General features: G+C 53.5%; 1 protein-coding gene across 3 annotated transcripts in view; it reads left to right on the forward strand.

The window, feature by feature from the left end:
• Window positions 1–21394, forward strand: part of CTBP2 (C-terminal binding protein 2) — a 156786-nt gene that overhangs the window by 101620 nt on the left and 33772 nt on the right. Inside the window, exons 3-4 of one of the 3 annotated variants that reach the window (XM_030334407.1) lie at window positions 5887–6046; window positions 7156–8180. In XM_030334407.1, the coding sequence (XP_030190267.1) occupies window positions 8144–8180 (37 nt within the window). In that variant the 5' untranslated portion in view covers window positions 5887–6046; window positions 7156–8143. Of the gene's footprint in view, window positions 1–5886; window positions 6047–7155; window positions 8181–17584; window positions 20196–21394 lie in introns of those variants that run through there. The other 2 variants (XM_030334406.1, XM_030334410.1) reach the window with 2 other exon arrangements.

Here is a 21394-nt window from a genome sequence, read left to right on the forward strand (position 1 = left end):
TCCTGGTGGCAGCCTCTAGCCTCACGGGCCTCGCCCATGGGCAGTGGGGTTCTTCATGCTGGAAGACTGCTTTCTAGGTTTGTGACCTTCCCAGCTCTTTGGGCTACATGGTCTTTGCCCTTCACCTCTGTCTCCTTCAGAGCCCCAGAGAATATTTTGCTGGGGGTTGGATGGAAAGAATAAAATTCCAGGCCCACAATTCCTGAGCCTCGCATCCAAATTGTAAAAAGCTTTCAAAACTTTTTCTTCCCTAAATATTTTTGAGAGAGAAAGAGAATGAATGAATGCATGAATCCGAAGCAGGCTCCAGGCCCCCAGCTGTCAGCACAGAGCCCGACTCGGGGCTCGAACTAACGAACCGTTATATCATGACCTGAGCGGAAGTGGGACCCTTAACCAATGAGCCACCTAGGCACCCTTCAAAACTTTCTTTTCTTTCTTTTGTAATCCATTTGGCAGCAGATTTTGACCCGGCCTGAAGTGTTGAAGATAATTTTTGCATCCTGTATGGTGGAAATCTTAATGGTTGATTTGGGGGTTCACAGTAATATGGTGTGAGCTCTGTATTGCCTTTTAAAAACCGAAATGCATCTGACTTCTGAAGCTTGCCAGGCCCCTGGGTGTTGGAAAAGCATGGCGGACCTGTGCTAATCAAGCTGTCTGTGCACCTTCTGTCTGAAGATGTGTGGATGGGACCCTTGGAACAGACTGAGGGCATGTGACCAGGGTGTGACCTTGTCACCCTAGGCTTGGCTCCTGGGAGTTACCTGGGGAAAGATGAACGGCCTTGCCAAACAATGTACAGGTCTGGCTTCGGGAACCAGAGTGAACCTTCAGTGTATATCAGAAGGTCCTGCTGGTTACCTCTGGGGCACGGGGAGGGGGCTCTCCGAGTCACCTCTGCCCCTTGTTATATGCCACGTGATGTCTGAGCCATGGGTTTCCCCTTTCAAAATTGTTTTTATTATTTATTAGAGAGAGAGAAAGAGAGAACGAGAACACGAGGGAGGGGCAGAGAGAGAGGGAGGCACAGAATCCGAAGCATGTTCCAGGCTCTGAGCTGTCAGCATAGAGCCCGATGTGGGGCTCAAACCCATGAACCATGAGATCATGACCTGAGCCGATAACCGACTGAGCCCCCCAGGCACCCGGGTTTCCCCTTTCACAAAAACCTAAATATGCCCCAAAGCTACTGAACAAAAACAATCAAGGAGCAGTAGTAGCTTTGAGACACTTACAAAATTGACTTCAGTAAGCTGATTTCCCACAAGTTGATCATCCCCCCCAAAACTTCATTTTCTTCCTTAAAATGCAGTTCGAATGCTTCTGTTAATTGTGGTGTTATGTCAGCCATTTGACCACAGGCTAGGCCAGTGTTTTTCCTGCTGTCCCCTGACCCCTGTAGAACATTTGTCTTGTCTCGATTTCAGTTGGCTCTCCAGATAAGAGTCTACTAAACAAAAGCCAGATCCCCTGATCAGAGGACTCTCTCCAGCTCTCTTCCCCAGAACGGAATCTGTTGTTCCCGTTTGGCCTCCAAAGATGGTGGAACAGGTCCTTTTGCGATAGCCTGAAGATCAGCGACTTTACTGGGTCTCCATGAAGAGCCAGAGAGGGCTTTCTGGGCAGTTGTCATTGTTGGGCCAGCATCGTCAAGGCTCTCGTAAAACGTGCTGACCTTGCCCCGCAACGTGCTGGATCCACGCCACACACAGGGTCCTTGCCTGTGCCAGCAGGTGGGGTGTGCTGCCCTAGCCTGATGGGTACCGCCCTCCCGGGTCACTCACAGGCTGGTGGAGCCTTGTAGGATGGGGTGAAGGAAACCTGAGGAGTGCTGCTGTTCCTTTAGGGACCCCAGGCTGGGGAAGGTGGGAGCCTTCGCTGCCGGGACTGCAGGGGGCCGTCTCTCCTTACCTTGGATGATGCCAGCCTCTCGGCCCCTTGGCAGAAATAACAGTGCAACATACTTGGAGGGCTCCAAGGGTCCACTCAGGATTTGGCAGCTCTTGCTTGACTGTGATAATAGTGATTCGTTAGCATATCCTGAAACTTGGTCTGCCTTTATGAACATAATGTCTAAGTAGGTTTCATGAAAAGAGTTGAAGGCAATCACCACGGTTTTAGGTGAATTTTCATTGTGAAAGACATCAATTACTTTGTGTAAATTTCTTCGTCTGCCTAGTGTTTATGGAGACTAGGAATCGGAATAAAGAAACAGAGGGCATCTTAAAAACTTGTGATTTTAAGAAGGTAAATGAGTTGGGGTGCCCGGGTGGCTCAGTCAGTTGAGTCCCAACTCTTGATTTCAGCTCAGGTCATGATCTCACAGTTGGTGGGTTCAAGCCCCGAGTTGGGCTCTTCACTGACAGCAGGGAGCGTACTTGTGATTCATTCATTCATTCTCTCTCTCTCTCTCTCTCTCTCTCTCTCTCTCCCCCCCCCCCTTCCTCCCTCTCTCTCCCTCTCTGCCCCTTCCCCGCTTGTACCTGCTTTCTTTCAAAATAAATAAACATCAAAAAAAAATGTAAATGAGCAAGGACTAGGTTGTAGTGTTTTGGGTCCCGGCAGGTGGGTTGCTAATGGTCATGTTTGATGAAATCAATCTGCCCGTATTTTAGACCTCATTGGGTGGGGGAAACATCCATTTCTCTTGTACTCGGTTTTGGGTGTTTGTTTTGTGTTTGATGTGCAAGCAGGTGGTTATACAATGAAGTGTTCTTCTTCCTGTTCGTCCCCCCCTTTGAATTCTCGAGTTTCTCTTGGAAATCCACGTGGAGTAAACCTCCCATCCTCACTGCTCCTTTCTGACAGCAACGAGAATCTAAGTACCTTTCTCATGCAAGCATCTTTCCTCTTCTGAAGTGAGCCAGATTCACTGACACCAAACCTTTCAGCCCTAGATCATCTCTCCTCTCAAGCTAAGATAAAAGGTCAAGTAGACCTTCCTGTGGTTTACCCTGCAATTTTAGGATCTCCCTTTCTGGGGCAGAATGCAGTGGTTTTCTCGTAAGGTTTGGCAGTGGGATCCTACTTCTACAAACACCTGACTTCCCTTCTGACGTTTCTTTAGTTCCACTGAGGTGTCCCTCCCAGCCTCAGCTGGAGGGAGTGGTATCAATGGCTGGCTCCCGCATGCCAGGGGCTGGCTCACCAAAGGAGGAAGGCCACGCGCGGCCCTCTGAAGCCCGCTGCTTTGCACTGAATATTTTCACACGCATTCCGCTCCCCTTGGGAACGTAAAAACATCCCTTTTTCACGAATGCAGATCCCGCTCACGCAACGGTCATTCCACATACTTGTGGTTCTAGAATATTCTAGAATGCTACTTCCATCCACGACAGACACCACGGCCATAGTCTGAGCAAAAGAGGGACCCATCCCCCTCTCCTTTTTCTCCCCTCCGTGCACCCTGATTTGTTGTGAAGCATTGATGAGATAGTGTCAGCTGCCGATTGTGGTGATAAATTCAGGGGCCGAAAGGGGCCTGATCTGTGAGCAGAGACATAGAAATGAAGACAGAGCTCGGCTGTCAGAGCGGGCACTGCCCGGGGAGCCCGGGGCCGGCATGCAGGGGGCACGGGGTGCTGGTGGTCTCCATGGACCCCAGCCGGAGACCCTAGCTCGCAGCTCTGCCCTGAAGAAGGCCTGTCCCTGCCGTCGGGAAGGAGGGTTGTGTTAATTAAGTCTTCATAAGTAGCTTGCTCCTCGGGAGAGCCGAGGAGGAAAATGTCACATTTCGTACATTCTTGCTTCAAAGAGATACCGAGGGGAAAGAACGAGGCTCCGCACATCAGCGGTCACTGCCGCGAGATCCTGACCAGACTCCGCCTGGTGGCTGTGCGACTCTGAATTCGCTGTCCACATGGGTGGGTGCCACAGCTGGAGGGGCCCCCACGGAAGGGGCAGCCCCCAGCCCGAAAAATATCCAGACAGGAGTCCTTTGCCCCTTTCCTTCTTTTTTTCTTTTGGTAAATAATAGGACCCAGGCTATTTGTGTAAGCGGATGTCTGATCTTTCCTTTGATTGCATAATCGAGATCCTACTTATCAATTTTTCAGGACGCCATCTAATTATACAAATTAAAATTCAAAGGAAAGCAAAAAGAATGATTACGCCTCACTTGGGCGTAATGGAAGGAGGAGGGTGTGAAACCCGGCTTGCCTCGGATGATAATGCTGTCATTTTTCATCTCCAAGGCACTTCACAAATATTAACTAATTAATTCTCTCACCCCTTGGCTAACACGAGGTTCTGTCTTCATGCCAGCGTCGAGGACAGGGGCCGCACTGCAGCTCGGTGATCAGAACGCTGGCAAGTGAAAATTGCCGGCCGAGCTCTGGGGCTCGAGGCCACCTTTCCCTCTGCCTGGGACTCCCTTCTCCCATTGGTTTGAGTTAGGAACCACTTCCCCTTCCCTGCCTTGCGCTGTTGCCTCTCCTAAAGCCCAAGAAAAGTGAATTTTTATAACATGACCGCCACACCTGTCTCACCTGCTTTGGGACCACCTTTGTCTCCCTAGCCCAGTATGGCCGGTTCAGGTTTGGGGAACTCTCCGGGTTTGAAGTTCAGGTTTGGGGAACTCTCCGGGTTTGAAGTTCAGGTTTGGGGAACTCCCCGGGTTTGAAAAGGGCTTAGTATCTCTGGGATGTTACGTTAATTATTTATGTCATTAGAAACTGTGCTTCTTTCCTAGCTCTTTAAAAAAAAAAACCAAAAAAAAAACGTGTAATTATTGCCATAAATCTTTGAGGTGCGCCTCATTGCTGGGAAATTAGCCATTAACTACCAGGAAGTCTGCTTTCTCATAGTCAGACCCATATTCTGACCTTTGATAAAGTAACTCCCAGCGTTTTGCATAATTGATGACCATACATAATAATCCTCATTATTAACCCTGGAGCCTCACTCTTGTCTCCTGTCCCCCCTCATTTGCTGGGTAACTGAGGACAACTTTCTCTGACCGTGTTGATAAAGTAAGACCACCGCAGTGAGTCGAGAGTTCGGACGTTGCGGGGTGCAGATCGTGATCTGCGGCCTCAACTGGTACGTCGGATGAGGAGGAAATGAGGGTCCGGTCCCCCCCAAGACACACACCCTCCACAGACAAGCTGGCCATCAGCTTCCCATTCTTCAGGTGGCTCGTGGCTTTCCCTCTGGAGAGCCCCACAGACCCCAACCCACACGGGAGACCCTCCTCTGCTGCCTCGTTTCTGCCAGAAACACCGGGCACGCCTGGACAGGTGCGGGTGCGGTCTCCGTTCCCCAGTGTCGCGGCCGGCAGCCTGGACCCTCCCATCGCCGATACCGTCTGTGGCCTGGACGCCCCTGGCCCAGGCGGTTAGGTGGCCTGTGACTTCCTGCCCCGTTCTCGTGCGGTGGGGTCGGGGGCTTGTGTTGTGCTGAGCGGCGGCCTCGACTGCTGACCCCAAAGGGCAGTTTGGGGAAGCTTTGTAAACTGCCTGGCAGAAGGCGTGGACAGAGGCTGTCCCGTAGCCACGGCTGGGTGTCTGTCTTAGTGCAGGTGGGCCTGGGACCCCCTCGCCGGTCCAGGTGGGTCTGGAGTCGGCCCCTCTGCGTTCACAGAAGTACAGGGCAAGGCCCAGCTGGCTGTAGCGTGGTCTCTGGCCTCGGAGCACAAATAACTACCATTCACGTTGTCAGCGATTGGTGTTTACAGCCCGAAGTTAAAAGCTAGGGTTCTGGATGCTGCCGTTTACTGCTTTCAGAGACCAATAATAATGCTCCCTTCCTGTCCAAGTCCGAGGGCAGGAGAGCAAGCGCTGGTGGCAGGTCCCCTTATAGAAAGTGGCAGTAAAGCCCTGAATGACTGTTGTCCTGTGCCCCCAGGGTGTCCAGAGAGTAAGGATTCTTTTCTCCTTGTTTCAGGGTTCATAGTGGCGTAATGCCCACAGACTCCTGCACGTTCCCCTAAGTTCTTAGAGGACCGCTTTGCCTTTTGAATCAGAGAGTTGCAAAGTTCGATAAAGAATGGCCCTTGTGGATAAGCACAAAGTCAAGCGACAGCGATTGGACAGAATTTGTGAAGGTAAGAGCCAGCGTGATTGGCGGTTTGTAACCAAAGGCGCGTAGTCCCGCCCTCGAACCCTCGCCCCGCTCACCGCTGACCAGTGGGGGAACGGTTCCCTGTTGAGACTGCGCCCCCCCCCCCCCCCCCCCCCCCAGCCAGAGATCCCCCTGCCCGTGTCCCGAGCTGTGGTCAGTAGACCTGACCTTCGAGCAGGGGTGCCCAGCTCCCAGGGTGTAGGGGTGGGGTTAGGAGAGCTGGGGAGGGAGCGGCCCTAGGTCTGTTTCTGGCACACCCCTCAGGTCATCCTGCGTATGACAGACGCTGCGTAACAAACAGGGTCATCTTTTTTCACTTTCTGAGGTTTCCGGACTCTTATCTGTTTCGGATTAAGGTATTTACGGTGATGAATTCCAAGATATTACTGAAGAGTCCGTGCATTGTCTCTCATTACGTGTTCACATCCCTGGTATCTTTGAAAATGTCTGGAAGTGTTTTATTCATGAAAGGAAAAATAAACATAATTAAAATCTAATGGAAACCTGGGGACAGACCTCTGCGATGTTGATTAAACACCATCCCTCCCTAATGAGGGAGCGGTAAGAAATCCAGAGCGCGTGGCCCTGGGCTTGGAGTTGAGTGCTCCTCGCCAGCCTCGTCCCGGCTGCCGACTGGGCTGGCTCGGCCTGGTTACCGGTGACTTGGCTGCGACGTGTGTCACACAGGTCACGGAAGGGAGCCCCCCCCGGGCAGGATGGGCTCAGCAGCACCCCCTGGGCTCGCACACCGGTTGGCCCACCAGCTGCCCCGTATGGAACGGTTTGTCCTGAAAGCAGAGGTGACTCCAGCCACGTGGGGTGAAAGCATCAAAGACGTGTTGTGTGACCGTATGCCCGGCAAGAGCTCTGTGACACGAGAGGGTAGTGGTGCTGACTGTCCCCCACACCCCTGAGGTTCTGCTGCTGTGCAGGGGGTTGGAGATTTAAAGGTTTGGTTTTGTTTTTTAATAAACATGCCAAAACGTTCAAACCTCCAGAGACGTCGGTAGGGTAGTAGAACGGATGCTGATAGTCCCTTCAACCGCATTTGCCAGTTGATGAGATTGGCCATCGTTTGCTTTCTTTTTATAGCTGTACAGATAGAGATACATTCGTGTATGAATGGATGGCTGGGCTTTGCAGAACCATGTAGAAGAAAGTTGCAGGTGCAGCGGTTCGCTCCCAAATACCTGCGTGGCCTGTGTGCCCTTTTAGGACGTCTCCTGATGTAAACACAGCACCGTAATCACGCCCAGGGGACCGGACCACACCGCAGTGTCCTGATAACAGACGGCGCACTCACGCTGCCCCCGTGCACGTGATTCGTGCGGGTGCTTGTTCGCGCAGGAACTCCTCAGGGGTCGCACCCTCCATCTAGTGGTCTTGTCCTTGGTCTCCTTAGCCTACGTAATTTTTTGAAAGCCTGTTTGACTTTCAGAAGCATGACTAGTCATGGAAGAGCCCAGACCGACTGGTTGGTCGTGTCCCAGACTCTGGCTTCCACCCGATCGCGTGGGGATTTAGTCAGTTTACTTTTTGACCTCTGGCGGAAAGGTGCTTCGTTTGAGGTTACTGGGTCTCCTGTTCTAAAAAGCCTTTAGTGGATCAACTTTCCAGCGTTCGTGTCCTTGATGCCTGTGGTGCAGATTCCACCCGTTCTACGGTATTTATCGAGACGTACCGCATCGGAGACGAGAATGGGATTGGAGAGCCAGTGGCCTGTCCCCTCTGCGTTTTCAGGGCTGTTGGCAAGGGCAGACCATGATGGTTTTTTCAGACCCTCTCTTCCCAGCGTGGTTCACCCACCTGCCGCCCACTTTTTATAACCGAAACTTCAGCGTCTCCTTCACCTGTGAACGGCATTCCCAAGATAAGTTAAAGCTACAATTTTTGAAATTTCTCAATAGGCACCATCAAGACAGACATTTGAAATCCAGTTACTCGGGTGTTACTTGCAACCCATGATCCCAAACGCTCGTTTGCTGTCCTGTTAAATACAACAGGTGTTCCAAGGTGCTCCTTTGGTGACCCTTGCATTTGTACACCGAGTTAACATTTTTCCAGGCCGGGTCAGGTGCTCATGGCCCAGCTGCTACCAGTGAGGCACAGAGGAGGCGGTATGTGTGCCCCTTATTTGACCTTTCCCTCAAATCAGTTCTGTGGATCCAGTCATTTCCCCCTGTGTCTCCATCCCTGGCTTTGGATTGTCTCCAGTGTCTGTTCTAGAAACCCGGTCTACCTGCTCTTGAACATTCTATTTGGAAATCCAGAGAGCCCAGCAGACAGTCTTCTCCTCCTACCTGCCAGTGCCCCACCCCCAGGACCACGTCTGTCTGTCTGTGTGTGTGTCTGTCTGTCTCTCTCTCTCTCTCTCTCTCTCTCTCTCTCGTTGTTTCTGATTGTTAGGTTAAAAGCATGAAGTTGTTTCTGTGTTGTAGCCACTCTGAGCTCATAGGGGCTTTGTCTTTGGTTTCTTTGGTCTCTGGGAACAAACCTCCTTCAGGTTTCGGTCCTCTCTCCTGTCACCAGACCCCCGTGCAATCCCCAGCTGCAGGATCCCTTTCCAGACAGGCCCTCCTGGGTCCGCCTCCAGCCCCCTCTGTCTCTTCAATGAACACCTTTGCTCCAGCCTAGCCTGTCTGGTGCAATCTGAGCCTCACCCCTGCACAGAACCCCTACCTGCCTTCCCAGGCCCAGCCCGTTCCTCCTGGAAACCTGAGGGACTCTGTCCTCCTGAACTTCAATGTCCTGTGGCCACTCCTAGCCACTCTGCCCTCTGGGGTTCCGAGTTGAAGCCAAGGGAAGACAGGGTGGAAGGCAGAATCTGACTCAGGCCGCGTCTTCCCATCACCCCCACCCCCGCCACGGGATGTTTGTTCGAGATGGAAGCACCGTGCAGAGTATGGCTTTGCTTCTCACCAGCCAGTCTTTGGGACTCCATCCAAATCAGTTGGAATAATGGCCTTTCAAGCTGACTTAGAAGCCAGATTTTAATTTTTCTTTTTAAAGGAACCGTTCTATTTTGATATTGATAATTTGTTCTCCGCTCTTGCCGATGCCTGGTCTCAATCCCAGAGTGCTGTTGTGTCAGGGTTAGTATGGAGTAGGGTCTGATAACAGGGACTGGTCAGAGCTGGGCTGCAGCTGCAGTCCATCTTTTCTGATGGACAGTTCCGGTCTTGGTTTCCCCCTCCGTTAAGTTTGCTGGCATAACTGATACATCGCATTTGTGAATTGGACCGTCGGAGTTTCAGTATGTTACATCTAGACACAGCTGGTGTGATTTTCCCCAGATATTTGTTGGTCAGAGAAGAGGGCTTACTATCTCTCGGCATCACCAGAGTAACCCAGGAAAGCGTTTTGCGGAAAGCATTTTCTGGGTTTGTAGAAGTGTAATATACCAGAATGGCTCTGCCGATGACATTTTGTCGGAACATCTTATTGTGGGTTATGGTAGAATAAATCACCAAACGCCATCCTCCCCTGTGGCTATGGAGAATGTCATTTGGCAAAAGTAGATGTTTCATTTTATTTTGTTCAAATGTCTTACGCACGTGGAAAAATGGTCCTAATGATCGCATCCGTCGAGCTGTGATTAGTGCCCTCCTCATACCATAACTCAGGAGTGGACTTTCCCCCTTCCTCTGCATGTCAAGAAGAAATGACGTGAACCTCCCTTTGAATAAACAGCCCTGTTTGACATTGCTTACCTCTAGGATGTCCTCACGAGCAGAGGTAAAAAGTGAGAAGGTAGGTTCGTTGAATGGATACTGGGAAAATAGAGACTAACTGATATCTGTTAAATACAGGAGTAGTTACAAATTCTGGTAATGTTTTAATTAAAAAAAATTTTTTTAATGTTTATTTTTCATGTCTTTTGCCCATTTCTTCACGGATTATTTGGGTTTTGGGTGTGGAGTTTAAAAAAATTTTTTTTTACATTTATTTATTTATTTATTTAATTTTTTTTTTAATTTTTTTTTTTTTCAGCGTTTATTTTATTTTTGGGACAGAGAGAGACAGAGCATGAATGGGGGAGGGGCAGAGAGAGAGGGAGACACAGAATCGGAAACAGGCTCCAGGCTCTGAGCCATCAGCCCAGAGCCTGACGCGGGGCTCGAACTCACGGACCGCGAGATCGTGACCTGGCTGAAGTCGGACGCTTAACCGACTGCGCCACCCAGGCGCCCCTTATTTATTTTTGAGAGGCAGAGCACAAGCGGGGGATGGGCAGAGAGAAGGAGACAGAATCCAAAGCAGGCTCCAGGCTCTGAGCTGTCAGCGCAGAGCCCGACATGGGGCTCGAACTCACGAACCGTGAGATCATGACCTGCACCAAAGTCAGACGCTTAACTGACTGAGCCACCCAGGCGCCCCTACCTTTTTCGGTCTTTAAAGCGTATGTAGCACTTTCTACAGAAACAGCATCGAAGCTGGCCATCTCTAGGTAGACCACAATCATTTCTAATAAATACCCGTAAACAACCCCAAAATGTGGATTTTAAAAGGGGGATTTATAATGTTGCTGTACATTATAATTGTATGTTTGGATTGGGCAATTACGCATGTTTCCAGTAATTATGTGATTAGCGATAATTACGTTAGCTGTGTAAATATACAATAGTCAACTAGACTCGACTTTAAACTCCAAAAGCATAAATGAACGTGTTACTGCCATGTGCTCATGTAAAGGAAGGGAGCGAGGTCAAGTTGAAGCTTTATGGAAGTTATTTGCAAGGGATAAAAATCCACATTTCCCCTTTATCTGGTGTGGTTTTTAGATAAACTCCTCCCCCGGGGTGCGTCTTGTCAACTAGGGGCTGGGTTCATAGAATTGCCCACACTCAGGCCCTCGCTTTCTGCAGGTGGGAATCGGGTTAAACGTTGTATTTCTCTGTTCTCATCTGTAAGATACAGGCATCGGCTTCTCTCTGAACTTGTCTGTGTGCGGAAGGGGCTCTGACTGCAGCTGGCAGATGTCCTTTAACTCCCTGTGTTTCTAACAGCAGCGTGTCCGGTCCGCTCGTATCCACCTGTGCTTTGGGGGTGTGGCGTATTTGGCCGGTGGCTGGTGTTTTAGCGGCCGCCCCACCCCAGTGGATTTTTGCTCTTGCTCCAGACAGACCCCTGTCTGTGTCCCTGTTGATGGTCAAACCTCCTAAGTGCCCTGGAGCCACCTGGCTTATCTTCCCAACCTGCTTGGATTTGAGTGCCTTTCCTTGGGTCACCGCACCTTTAGGAAAGGCTGTCTGCTTTCAGGCTCAGTAAACCCCTCCCAGGAACCAGGCTTCCGAGGGACCCAGGCCCAGTCTCCTTCCAACAGAGTAGGTCCCAGGACAGCAGAACAGTCCTGGCTGTGAAGAAGCGGAGAGCCCAGCCCACAGTGCCCCCCACAAATCCGGAGGATGTCCCTGGGCCTGGGTAGGTCCCAACACCGCTCAGTGTCCTTACAGGCATTTGGGGGGACGATGGCACCGGAACCCCAGAATATACTTTGGTGCCAGCTTTTTGTGCTGTGACTTCTTTTTCAGGACCTACAGGTGATATGCTGTGAGATGAGACCCTTGTTTCTGATCAACTCATACTCAGTTCACCAAACCACGATGTTAGGAGTATCCTGACGTTAATGGGACTCTTGCTCTAACAAAGCTCAGGGTTTGGGGCATTCTGTCTGCCTCCAGAGAGGCCTCCGGATGCCCCTCTGGGTCCAGGCAAGAACTTGGCTCAGCACCACCAGCCGAGCTGTGAGGTACCGGGAGGGGATGTCTTCCGGGAACCGATGTGCGTGCACTGGTCACAGTGGTCTCCCTCTTTTGTCTTGTTACTTGCTCCTCGGGGGGCTGGGCCATCCATGGGCTTGTTTCCCGTGTCCTGCTGGGAGAGATGTGTGTGCCAAGAGAATCCTTCCCATTCACACCCCGGAATGGGTGAAACAGCTTCTCAAAGCGGGGTGGACCGTCGGTCTTTACACCTGCAAGGTCTTGGCAGCCCATCTTCCGACTGCCCCCGGGCACAGCCGGCTGAGCCAATGCAGAGTGTTGCCAGGCAGCGTCAGATAGCGGGCGGCAGGTCCTCTGCGCTCTTAGCTTGGTGCCTCCGCGCGCAGACCATTGCAGGTGAGCGCCTATGCTTTGGCCTGGGCGTGGGTTCAGAGGTCCTCCCGGTGACCCCATACGCCTGTCAGCTTTCCCCATTGCACAGGACGTGCCTTGAGGGCAAGGACTGGCTGTCCATGGAGTCCTGTTGTCCTGTACAGTCACACCCATCTGGTCCCTTCACAGCCTGTGTGTTGAAGGAACAGGCACATGGTGGAGAAAAGGACATGTCGGAGGGACAGGGCTCCATCACCTTGAGTGAGAAAACCAAGGGCTGTCTCTGCCAATTGATGCATCCCCTGGATTGCTTTGGTAGTGTACTCCCCTTATAGGGTAGATTTCCTTGGATTTGGAGACCAAGAGACCTCGAGTGAACCGAAGAAGTTTCCTGGAGGTGTGGGTTACTTGAGCTGGACCCTGGTGGATGGACGTGACTGGGGCATCTCAAAGCCAAGAGGAAGGAATTCTGGAATATTGGGAACCCAATACAGATTAAGTCACATAAAATACAGAGTGTGATGGAGTGAGGGGTGGCACCGTTGAGGTGGGTTAGGGGGTTACCTGAGATGCTAAGATTTTGTGGGATTTTTGCTCTTATCGGAGGTTTTTACAGAGAGGAAAGAAGAAAGTGGTTTTTGTTCTAGCACCTGCTGAAGGCAAATCCTGTGCGGGTCAGCTTTCCTGGTAGATTTTTGTCCTGTGGCTTGCCCAGGCCTGCATCCCAGCCCAGGGCTCCAGCTCATACTTATTTTCAAAACCTGTCCTAAAAGAGGAATGGACTTTTACCCCCATCACAAGAGGCAGCCAAAGCTAATTTTCATAATACAGCTGTTAGTAAGTTTCATAATCTAGGGACACCCGAGTGGCTCAGTCGGTTGAGAGTCCGACTCTTGATTTTAGCTCAGGTCATGATCTCACCGTTTGTGGGTTCAAGCCCAGCCTGCTTGAGATTCTCTCTCTGCCTCCCCCTCCCTCCCTCAAATACACTTTTTTTTTTTTAAGAGTTTTATAGGCTAGTTAAGAAATCAAGTCCTGAGCAATGTGCAAGCCTTTGTTTTCATTTAAAATGGCTAAGTCTTGGGACACCTGGGTGGCTCAGTTGGTTGAGTGTCCGACTTCCGCTCAGGTCACAATCTTGAGGTTTGAGAGCTTGAGCCCCGCGTCGGGCTCTGTGCTGACAGCTCAGAGCCTGGAGCCTGCTTCGGATTCTGTGTCTCCCTCTCCTTGCCCCTCGCCTGCTCTAGCCCTTTCCGTCTCTGTCTCTCTCTCTCTCTCAAATAAAACATTTTAAAAAATTAAACAATGATAAACGGCTAAGTCTAGAGTTCCTTGAAGGCTGGGACTGTTTACATGGCAGCTCATCTTGGAAGGGTAGGTTTGGTTACACAGCCCCGTTTCAGGTCTGGGGTTTTCTTCCGAGGGCATTCAGTGCTGTGTCAATCCCCTGATGACTGAAATGCTGTCTGGCCATTCTCGTTTTCTCTTTGCATTCATGAGAACGTACATACAGGCTGCCTTGAAACCCTATTTCCTATTTCACCAGTGCACTTGGGTCCCCCGCCCCCTGCGATTGAGATCAGCCAAGGAAGTTATTTTGGTAGGGGCCCTGCGGGAACAGAAGGGACAGAAAACTTTTCTAAAGGCAGGAAGCTGTTTTTAAACATAAATCCTAAAACACTTGACAGAAACAAACAACCAACACAGCCTGTACACATTTAAAAGTAGGAAGCAGGATGTCCTAAGCCCATCTTTGGCCCTGTTTCTGCGGGAAAATAGTGCGTAACCCACCGACCTCTGCCGTGTCCCCCAGGAGATGCCGCCCGTGGAAGGCAGAGGCGTGGGCACTGCCGTGGCTTCCGTCCTGGGACCCAGCAGGCACAGGGGAGCATCTCTGGGGGCTCCGGTTTCTACCTTCGCTTGTGGAGCTGCCGTGATCTTGGGGGCCCAAGGGCTGGAGGAGGACCAAGAGATGGAAGGCTGGCCAGAAATGCTCCACAGCTCGGCCTGGCTGCCTCCTGAGAAGGAGCAAGCATTTATTGCCACCAGGCGGGACACAGCACAGCTGTCTGTGGACCGGCAGTCAGACCCAGTGCCCTTCATGTGAGTCTAAACGTTAGATTGGGTGACTCCGCCTCATGCTTGAGAAACGTGTAATTTATTTGTGAATGAATGTGGGGCTTAGACCCCAGAGCCGTACTTTCCTTGTCTTTTCAAGCAGTTTTCTAGGTCATGGTAGCGGTTGGAACACGGGGTGCTTATTGGTGATTTGCCCAAGGGCGAGCTGGCTGGTTGTGCCCTCCTTGATTTTCCTCCCTGTCCTTCTGGAACCTTCTAGATCATCTCTGAGCATCTTCTGGTCTGTCACACAGGGAAAATGAACAATTGGCTTTGGGGGAGGGTGTTGGCATCTAACCCCCCCCAGGGCTGCCGTTCGGGTTATTCTACGACGTCCGCTCTGGCTTGGGTTCATTTTGTCTGCAAGAGAATTTGGGTTGTCTCTTAACTTTCAGAAGATGGCTTTTCCCTCAGTGCAATTTTCCGTAGCGAAACTCTGCAGGATTGAAGGGTTAAGTCTGGGGGACTCCTTATCCTCTCAGAAATTGGGCCCATCTCGCTTTATTTCGTAAACACGAGCTTTGCAGAAAAGCGGCTCTCTCGAAGAGGCTGCAGCGCACTTGAGAAAAATCTGCCAGAGCGTTTGGGAAAGCGTGAGTCAAGTTACAGGTGTTTTCACCTAACACAGGAAAACATCTGTCCTAATATTTGGCGGCTTGTGGAGCCGGGGCTGCGTGAGTTTGAGTGGCTTCCAAGTGGGATGAGTTGGACGAGGATGGAAAGGAGACCCGGGCCTCCTCATTCCCGTGTGGAGGGGGGAGGCGCCCACCCTGGAGCCTCCCCCCTACCCCCCGACCCCCCCAACCCTGCCTCTGGCATTGCACTTTGCCCTCCTTCTCAGAAATCTGTTACTGGTTTCATAGGAGCTGTCGGGTGCACATTCTTCTAGACGGTCCTGCTTCAGTCAGAGAACTTGAACCTTAAACGAGGTATTTGTAAGCCGGGTGAGCAGGTGCGCTCCAGGGGTGACGCGCTCACCTCTGAAGCGATGTGTCCGTACCAGGAGCGGAGCCTTTCAGGCCAGCACCACACACTGTTAACGTTTTCTTCGTGACAAGATGGGAAGGAAAGGAAATGGCACGATGGACTGACTAATCCTGAGGCTTGAGGTGGTTTTATACCTTCCACGAACAGAGCGGGGGGCCCAGTGCTCCCCACGCTGAGGGGCGGGAACAGCCCAAGTTCAGGAAGTTCCTTTCTGATACTCTAGCACTTAATTTTGTAGGTGACCTCTTCAGTACCTGGGGGTTCTGGAAAATCGTAAGCAAAATGACAGAATTACTGTGCTAACGAGGTTTCCTGTTTCGGGCAGCAGCGGGGCAGAGTGACCCAAGGTCAGCGCAGGGAATTCTGGAAAGCGGAGCGTTTGCTCTGCCGTGTGATCCGCGTCCCACGCCCTGTACCCCGCCCCCCCCCCCCCCCCCCCGGACAGGGCCCCCGGCTCCATCCCCAGTGACTGGGGTGTGACATAATCATAGCTGCTTCTAGAGTCACTTGGGGCCAGAGCACCTGGAACGGGGCCTGGTGCAGACATTGACCAACGTGGACGTCCTCTAAGAAGGAAACGGTAGGAGGAACGTGACGCCAGAGAGGCCTTGTTTCTGGTCACCTCTGCTCTTCCCGTCTTGCCCGGCCAGCCGGTGGAAGTGTTGACGATGGGGCAGAGTCCCCACCCCTCCCCCTTTTGGCCACAAAACCCAAGACCGGAAGGGGAAGGTGACGAGGTAGACGTGGGCCGGGGCTTCTCGGGGGTGTCTGGCCCGTGTCCTCCGTCAGGCTGAGGTGTGACCTACCTGATAGACGTGCCTAGCTTGTGTCCTGTGCTCCGTCTGAGAAGGGTCCCGGGTGTCGCGCCCCAGCCTCCACAGCCCTGAGCTGTGAGAACCTGCCCACGGTGGGCCTGCCCAGCTTGCCAGCCCAGCCGTGCCGGGAAGTGATCTGCTGTAACCAGATAGCCCTGTTTCCATTTGGTTGTGGGCTCCAGACCGCCCTCCCGTCCGTTTGGACGTGTCTTCTAAGCGGACACATCCCGGGGCTGCTGGGGAGGCGTATAAATACTGTGTTGCGTGCGGCCAGGCCTGTTTCCTCGTTGCCTGCCCAGCCAGGCCTTTCAGCCCACGGGCACCAACGTGCCAGCAGAGGAATGACCGACCTTGGCACCAGCAGGCTGCTTTTATACGCGGAAACCCTACGTTCGGCAATGTGGCTTGCTAATTTTTTTTTTTGTTCCCCCACGCGTCGAGGGGATCGCGGGGGAAGATTTGGGTCTCCTCCTGCCAGCATATGTTTCCAGATACCTTGAGGCTTTGTTGGTGTTTTGGGGGGTCAGAAGTGGTAACAGACTGGGTTCCTGGGCTTCATCCTTGGCGCGGATTCTCAACAGTCCGCGGGTGGCTACAGAGCTCTGGGGGAACAGCGCTGTTGTAAACAGCCGGTCCCCACGTTTGGTATGCCCGTGTGCACCGGGACACAAGGAGATGGGATAGAGCCCTGCTCCCTTAAACTGTCTCGCGTTGCCACGCACCCCCAGTTCAAAGTAGGATTTGCACCTACTTTCCCCTCTCGCGGTAAATTTTCGGTATTTCTCGTTCCAAAAAAAATTTTTTTTTTTTTTTAAACCGGTGTTTTTCGTAAGTGAAAAATCGAATCTGACGTAGACGTGGGTGAAGACAGCAGTCCGGTTTAACGGCTGCAGACGCGCACAGTGTCTCGTCTGTAAAGGTTCTCAACGGCACGCCGCCTTTGCAGCATCATGATCACGAGCTTTTGTTTTTGTGGTGGGTTCGGTGTCATGGGCTCCCGTGGTCGGAGGAGGGGAACCTGTAGCTTGGCTCTGTGTTGTTTCTCTGGGACCCTTCTCTCTCTTTAAAGAAATGGTTGAATGCTCAGAGGTGGGCCGTTCCTTATCGAAATTAAGTAACTGTTGTCCTTTGTGTTATTGCGCCTGAAGTCCCTCTGAGCCATGGAAGGATCTTAATCCGTGGGACTATGGAGAAGCCTCCCCAACATTGAAGCTCGCCGAGCCTACTGGAAGGACGCTTTGCCTGCGAACAGATATGAAGGAAGGCACACCTAAGTTGCAGAAGCTTCCCGGTTTTGCTTCCTAACGTCAGGGCTTAGTCGTTGACCTCTGTTGCGGTCTTAAGTTTTCTTTTCTTAATGTTTGTTTATTTTTGAGAGAGACAGAGCATGAGCAGGGGAGGGGCAGAGAGCGAGGGAGACTCCAGGCTCCAGGCTGTCAGCACAGAGCCTGGCGCGGGGCTCAAACTCAAGAACCGTGAGATCACAACCTGAGCCAAAGTCAGAGGCTTAACTGACTGAGCCACCCAGGTGCCCTTCTGTTGTAGTCCTTAAGATGGTAAATTCTAGATCACACACCGCAGGTGTTTGTTTGTTTGTTTGTTTGTCCCTGGCAGGATGGAGGGTTTGGTGTTTTATGATAATAAGGCAAAGAATGCATTTGGACTTGAGCAGCAGAACTCATGTGATTGGTAACCCCGGAGTCCTCTCAGAGCCAGATTTCACTATCGGCGGGGCATCGGGCTGCAGGCCTGGCCCATTTCTCAGGGTACCTCGTGTTCTAGAATTGTGCATGAGATTGTTTTTTTCCCCTTTTTATCCTGCCTGCCTGTTCACATTTAATTTGTTCTTAGCCGTGTGCAATGGATTAACATTTCATCAGGTTGGATTAAGATTGAATTGACATTAAAGCAGTCTTTTCCTATTTTCCTTCTGTCACTTTTAGGCGATCCGAGGCGGGGGGTGTGGGGGTGCTCATCCCAAAAGTGCCCTGGTGAGGACGAAGGAGATAAGCCAGGGCTTCAGTGTGAAAATAATTCCCAGTCGTGGGTCGGGAGGCCTGGCTGGAGCCCTCAGCCCTCCTCCTCCGTCTAACGAGATGTCACATGGAACAAAAGCTTTAGGGGTTTTATTTAGCTCCTAATCCCCACGCTGAGAGAGCCGAGGTCCATGTGAGCTCGCCCGCCGGGAGGAAGGGGGGCCGGCGAGCTGGGCGCAGCCTCGTCCCCGGGACTCTGGTGCTGCAGCTGGGGAGTGAGGCGAAGTTACCGTGAGTGTTGTGTTTTGCCTACTAAGGTTTCGGAGGATTAATAATTTAGGCCGTACTTTGAAACAGAAAACCCCCAGTTGGTCTTTCCTGCCGTCCGGGAAGGGTTCGGATGCAGCAGGCCCGCCGTGATGTGTGTCACTGAAGATTCGTAGAGACCGGCCGCCTCCCCCGCCTCGGCCGCCGCCGTCCCTCCTTCCCGATGCCGGTCCCCAGCCGGCAGGTCCCCATCGGCCGATCCCAGAGCTGGGATGCTGCCGGGTGGTACGAGGGCCCCTGGGAGGTGGCCGAGGCCCCGGCGAGGAGCAGCTCCGTGGCGGACGGCGGCACGGCGGGACCGTGGTACGAGCCCCAGGGCGCAGGCGAGCCCTTCCTCTACCGGGAGGCCTTCTTCAACTCTGTGGCTGGCAGCAAGAGCCCCGTCGCCGACTTCGCCTTTTACGACAGCAGACAGGCGCTGATGTCTGGCCGGGGCGCCCTGCTGCCGCGGGATTACTACGGCGACGCGGCCGCCCGGGTGCCCAAGGAGGCTCGCCACCCGCGGGACCCGGGACTCAGCCGGTCGCTGCCTGGTTACGGCGTGACCGGCGGCAGGCTGACATGGGATCAGGTGCAAGGCCGGGTCCCCGCCCTGCAGGATGCCGGGCACCTGTACCGGGACCCCGCGGGTAAAGGCGTGGCTCAGGGGCAGCGGACGCAGAGCCGGGCCCCGTCGCCCACGCACTGTGCGGGGGAACTGCTCGATGGCAGGTTCTCGGCCCAGGCCCCCGCCTACCCCGCCAGCCAGATCTACAACGACGTCGCCGAGAGGCCTGTGGATTCCGCCCTCTCCAGGCAGGCGGCCCCCACCTGCCTGGTCGTGGACCCCAGCACGGCCGCGGCGCCGGACGGCGGCCCGGGGGTGGCCCCGGGAGCCCTGAACCGAGGCTACGGGCCTGCCCGGGAAAGCGTCTCCGGGCTGGTTTACGAGAACTGCGAGGCGGTCCTGCCATCCTTCCAGGGCCCCAGCGGCAGGAGGAGCGCGCTCCCTGAGTTCCTGGCCCTCCTGCGGGCCGAGGGGGTGGCGGAGGCCACCCTGGTGGCCCTGCTGCAGCAGGGCTTTGACTCTCCGGCCGTCCTGGCCACCATGGAGGACGCGGACATCAAGTGCGTCGCGCCCAACCTGGGCCAGGCCCGCGTGCTGAGCCGCCTGGCCGCCGGCTGCAGGACCGAGATGCACCTGCGGAGGCAGGGCCGGGTGGGCCCCCTCCCCCGGGTGCGCTCCAGCAGCTTCAGCCACCGAAGCGAGCTCCACGGGGACTTGTCTTCTCTGGGCGCCGCGGCCTCGCAGCCCCAGCCCGTGGGTCCCCTGCAGGCGGCATCTCCCCGAGCAGGAGACCCGGCCCGCCGCCCCTCCAGCGCGCCATCATCCCAGCACCTCCTGGAGACGGCGGCCACCTACTCTGCCCCCGGGGTGGGCGCCCAAGCGCCCCCCTTCCCCTCCAACTCTGGGTACGGCTCACCCACCCCCTGCGCCCTGACAGCACGGCCGGGCCCCACGTGCCCCCCACAGGCCGGGGTGGCCTTAACTTACCCGGGCCCGGCCCCTCCCCTTCACCCAGGCCCCAGAACGGCCTACTCCACGGCATACACGGTGCCCATGGAGCTGCTCAAGAGGGAACGCACTGGGGCCGCGTCTCCCCTGCCCACCCCCCATGGCAGCCCCCAGCTCTTGCGGAAGCCCGGTGTCCCCGTGGAACCGTCCACCCTGCCGCCAGCCGGCCAGAGCCTCCACACGCCTCACTCGCCCTACCAGAAGGTGGCCCGGCGGACGGGCGCCCCCATCATCGTCTCCACCATGCTCGCTCCAGAACCAAGTAATGAACCCACCCCTGCCCTTCCTCGTGGGACGGTGAGGGGATGGTGCGGGCAGAGGTTGAGCACAGGACGGTGGGGCCTCACGCTCTTACTGCTCTCTTGCCACGCCTGGAGAGACCAGCCCCTGCGCCCTCGTGCCCGCACACACTCCCGGGCGAGGCAGCTGGCCACAGCTAGCCAGTTGACACAGGTTCGCTTGGGTGACGCGGGTTTGCCTTCAGGCGGACCCCCTGGGACAGCACCCTCCTGTGTCTCTAGTTCAGCTCAGGTTGCTTAGGGAACTTGCCTTTATGGTGATGACCCACAATGGTGTATCTGGGAGAAACCCAGGCTTCATTCAGGACAGAATGAAACCGTTGGCCCGTGGGAGGGGGGGTGCGTGTGACGTTTTCTCCAGTTCACCTTCGGTGGCTTTGGAGAAGGCAGGGGTGTTTATCCGGTGCCTCCTGTAAATCGTTGATCATTCATTTGCCATTAGAAGTATGTTCTAGCATGGAACCCCGCCCCCCCAGCCCTGACGTGTCTCTATACAGCGTCAGAGGTGGGACTGTCACCCACCATAGAGCTGAAATCTGGTGTGCTGCCAGACTTGTGTGTTAAAGCGAGATGACGAACGAAATCCCTGAGAACTCCCTGTTTCAAAAACAGACTTAATCTCATTGGAATACAGTTGGTTGGGAATTCTGTTGACTTGTAGGGAACAATATATTTTCAAGTTGAGGAATGAGAGAACCATCCTAGGTGGTTGTCTTCAAAGCAGGAGACAGGTATAATTTATTACATGTGTTTCCTTGGGCATTGTGGGTAAGATTCCGGGTGGACGTCCCCCGAACAACGCTTTACTGTGAACTGTAAAATCCTTGCTGCTAATTCAAGCTGTACATCCGTTTTCTTTCTTCCTTCTTGCCTCCCCAGTTTAGAAAACTAAACCCCTTTTAAACGAATTTTTGTTTTCTGAATAACTAGAATGCTTGGGTGGAGGGACTTGTGTGAAAATAGGATGTGCCTTTTTGGAAATAACCCCTTCGAGAGCTGTGGGAGCCTGATCTTGAAACCCTGAGGTAGCTCATCTATCTTGTGCGCGGAGCTGGTGACCTAGTGGCTACCAGGGGACTGAAATGGCTACTTTGCTTTTCCGGATCCACCCGCATTCGCAGTGTCTTTCTTCTTTCCGAAAGGGGACTGAGCAATTGGAGTT

This window comes from Lynx canadensis, chromosome D2, assembly GCF_007474595.2.
Source record: "Lynx canadensis isolate LIC74 chromosome D2, mLynCan4.pri.v2, whole genome shotgun sequence".
NCBI classification, from domain to species: domain Eukaryota; kingdom Metazoa; phylum Chordata; class Mammalia; order Carnivora; family Felidae; genus Lynx; species Lynx canadensis.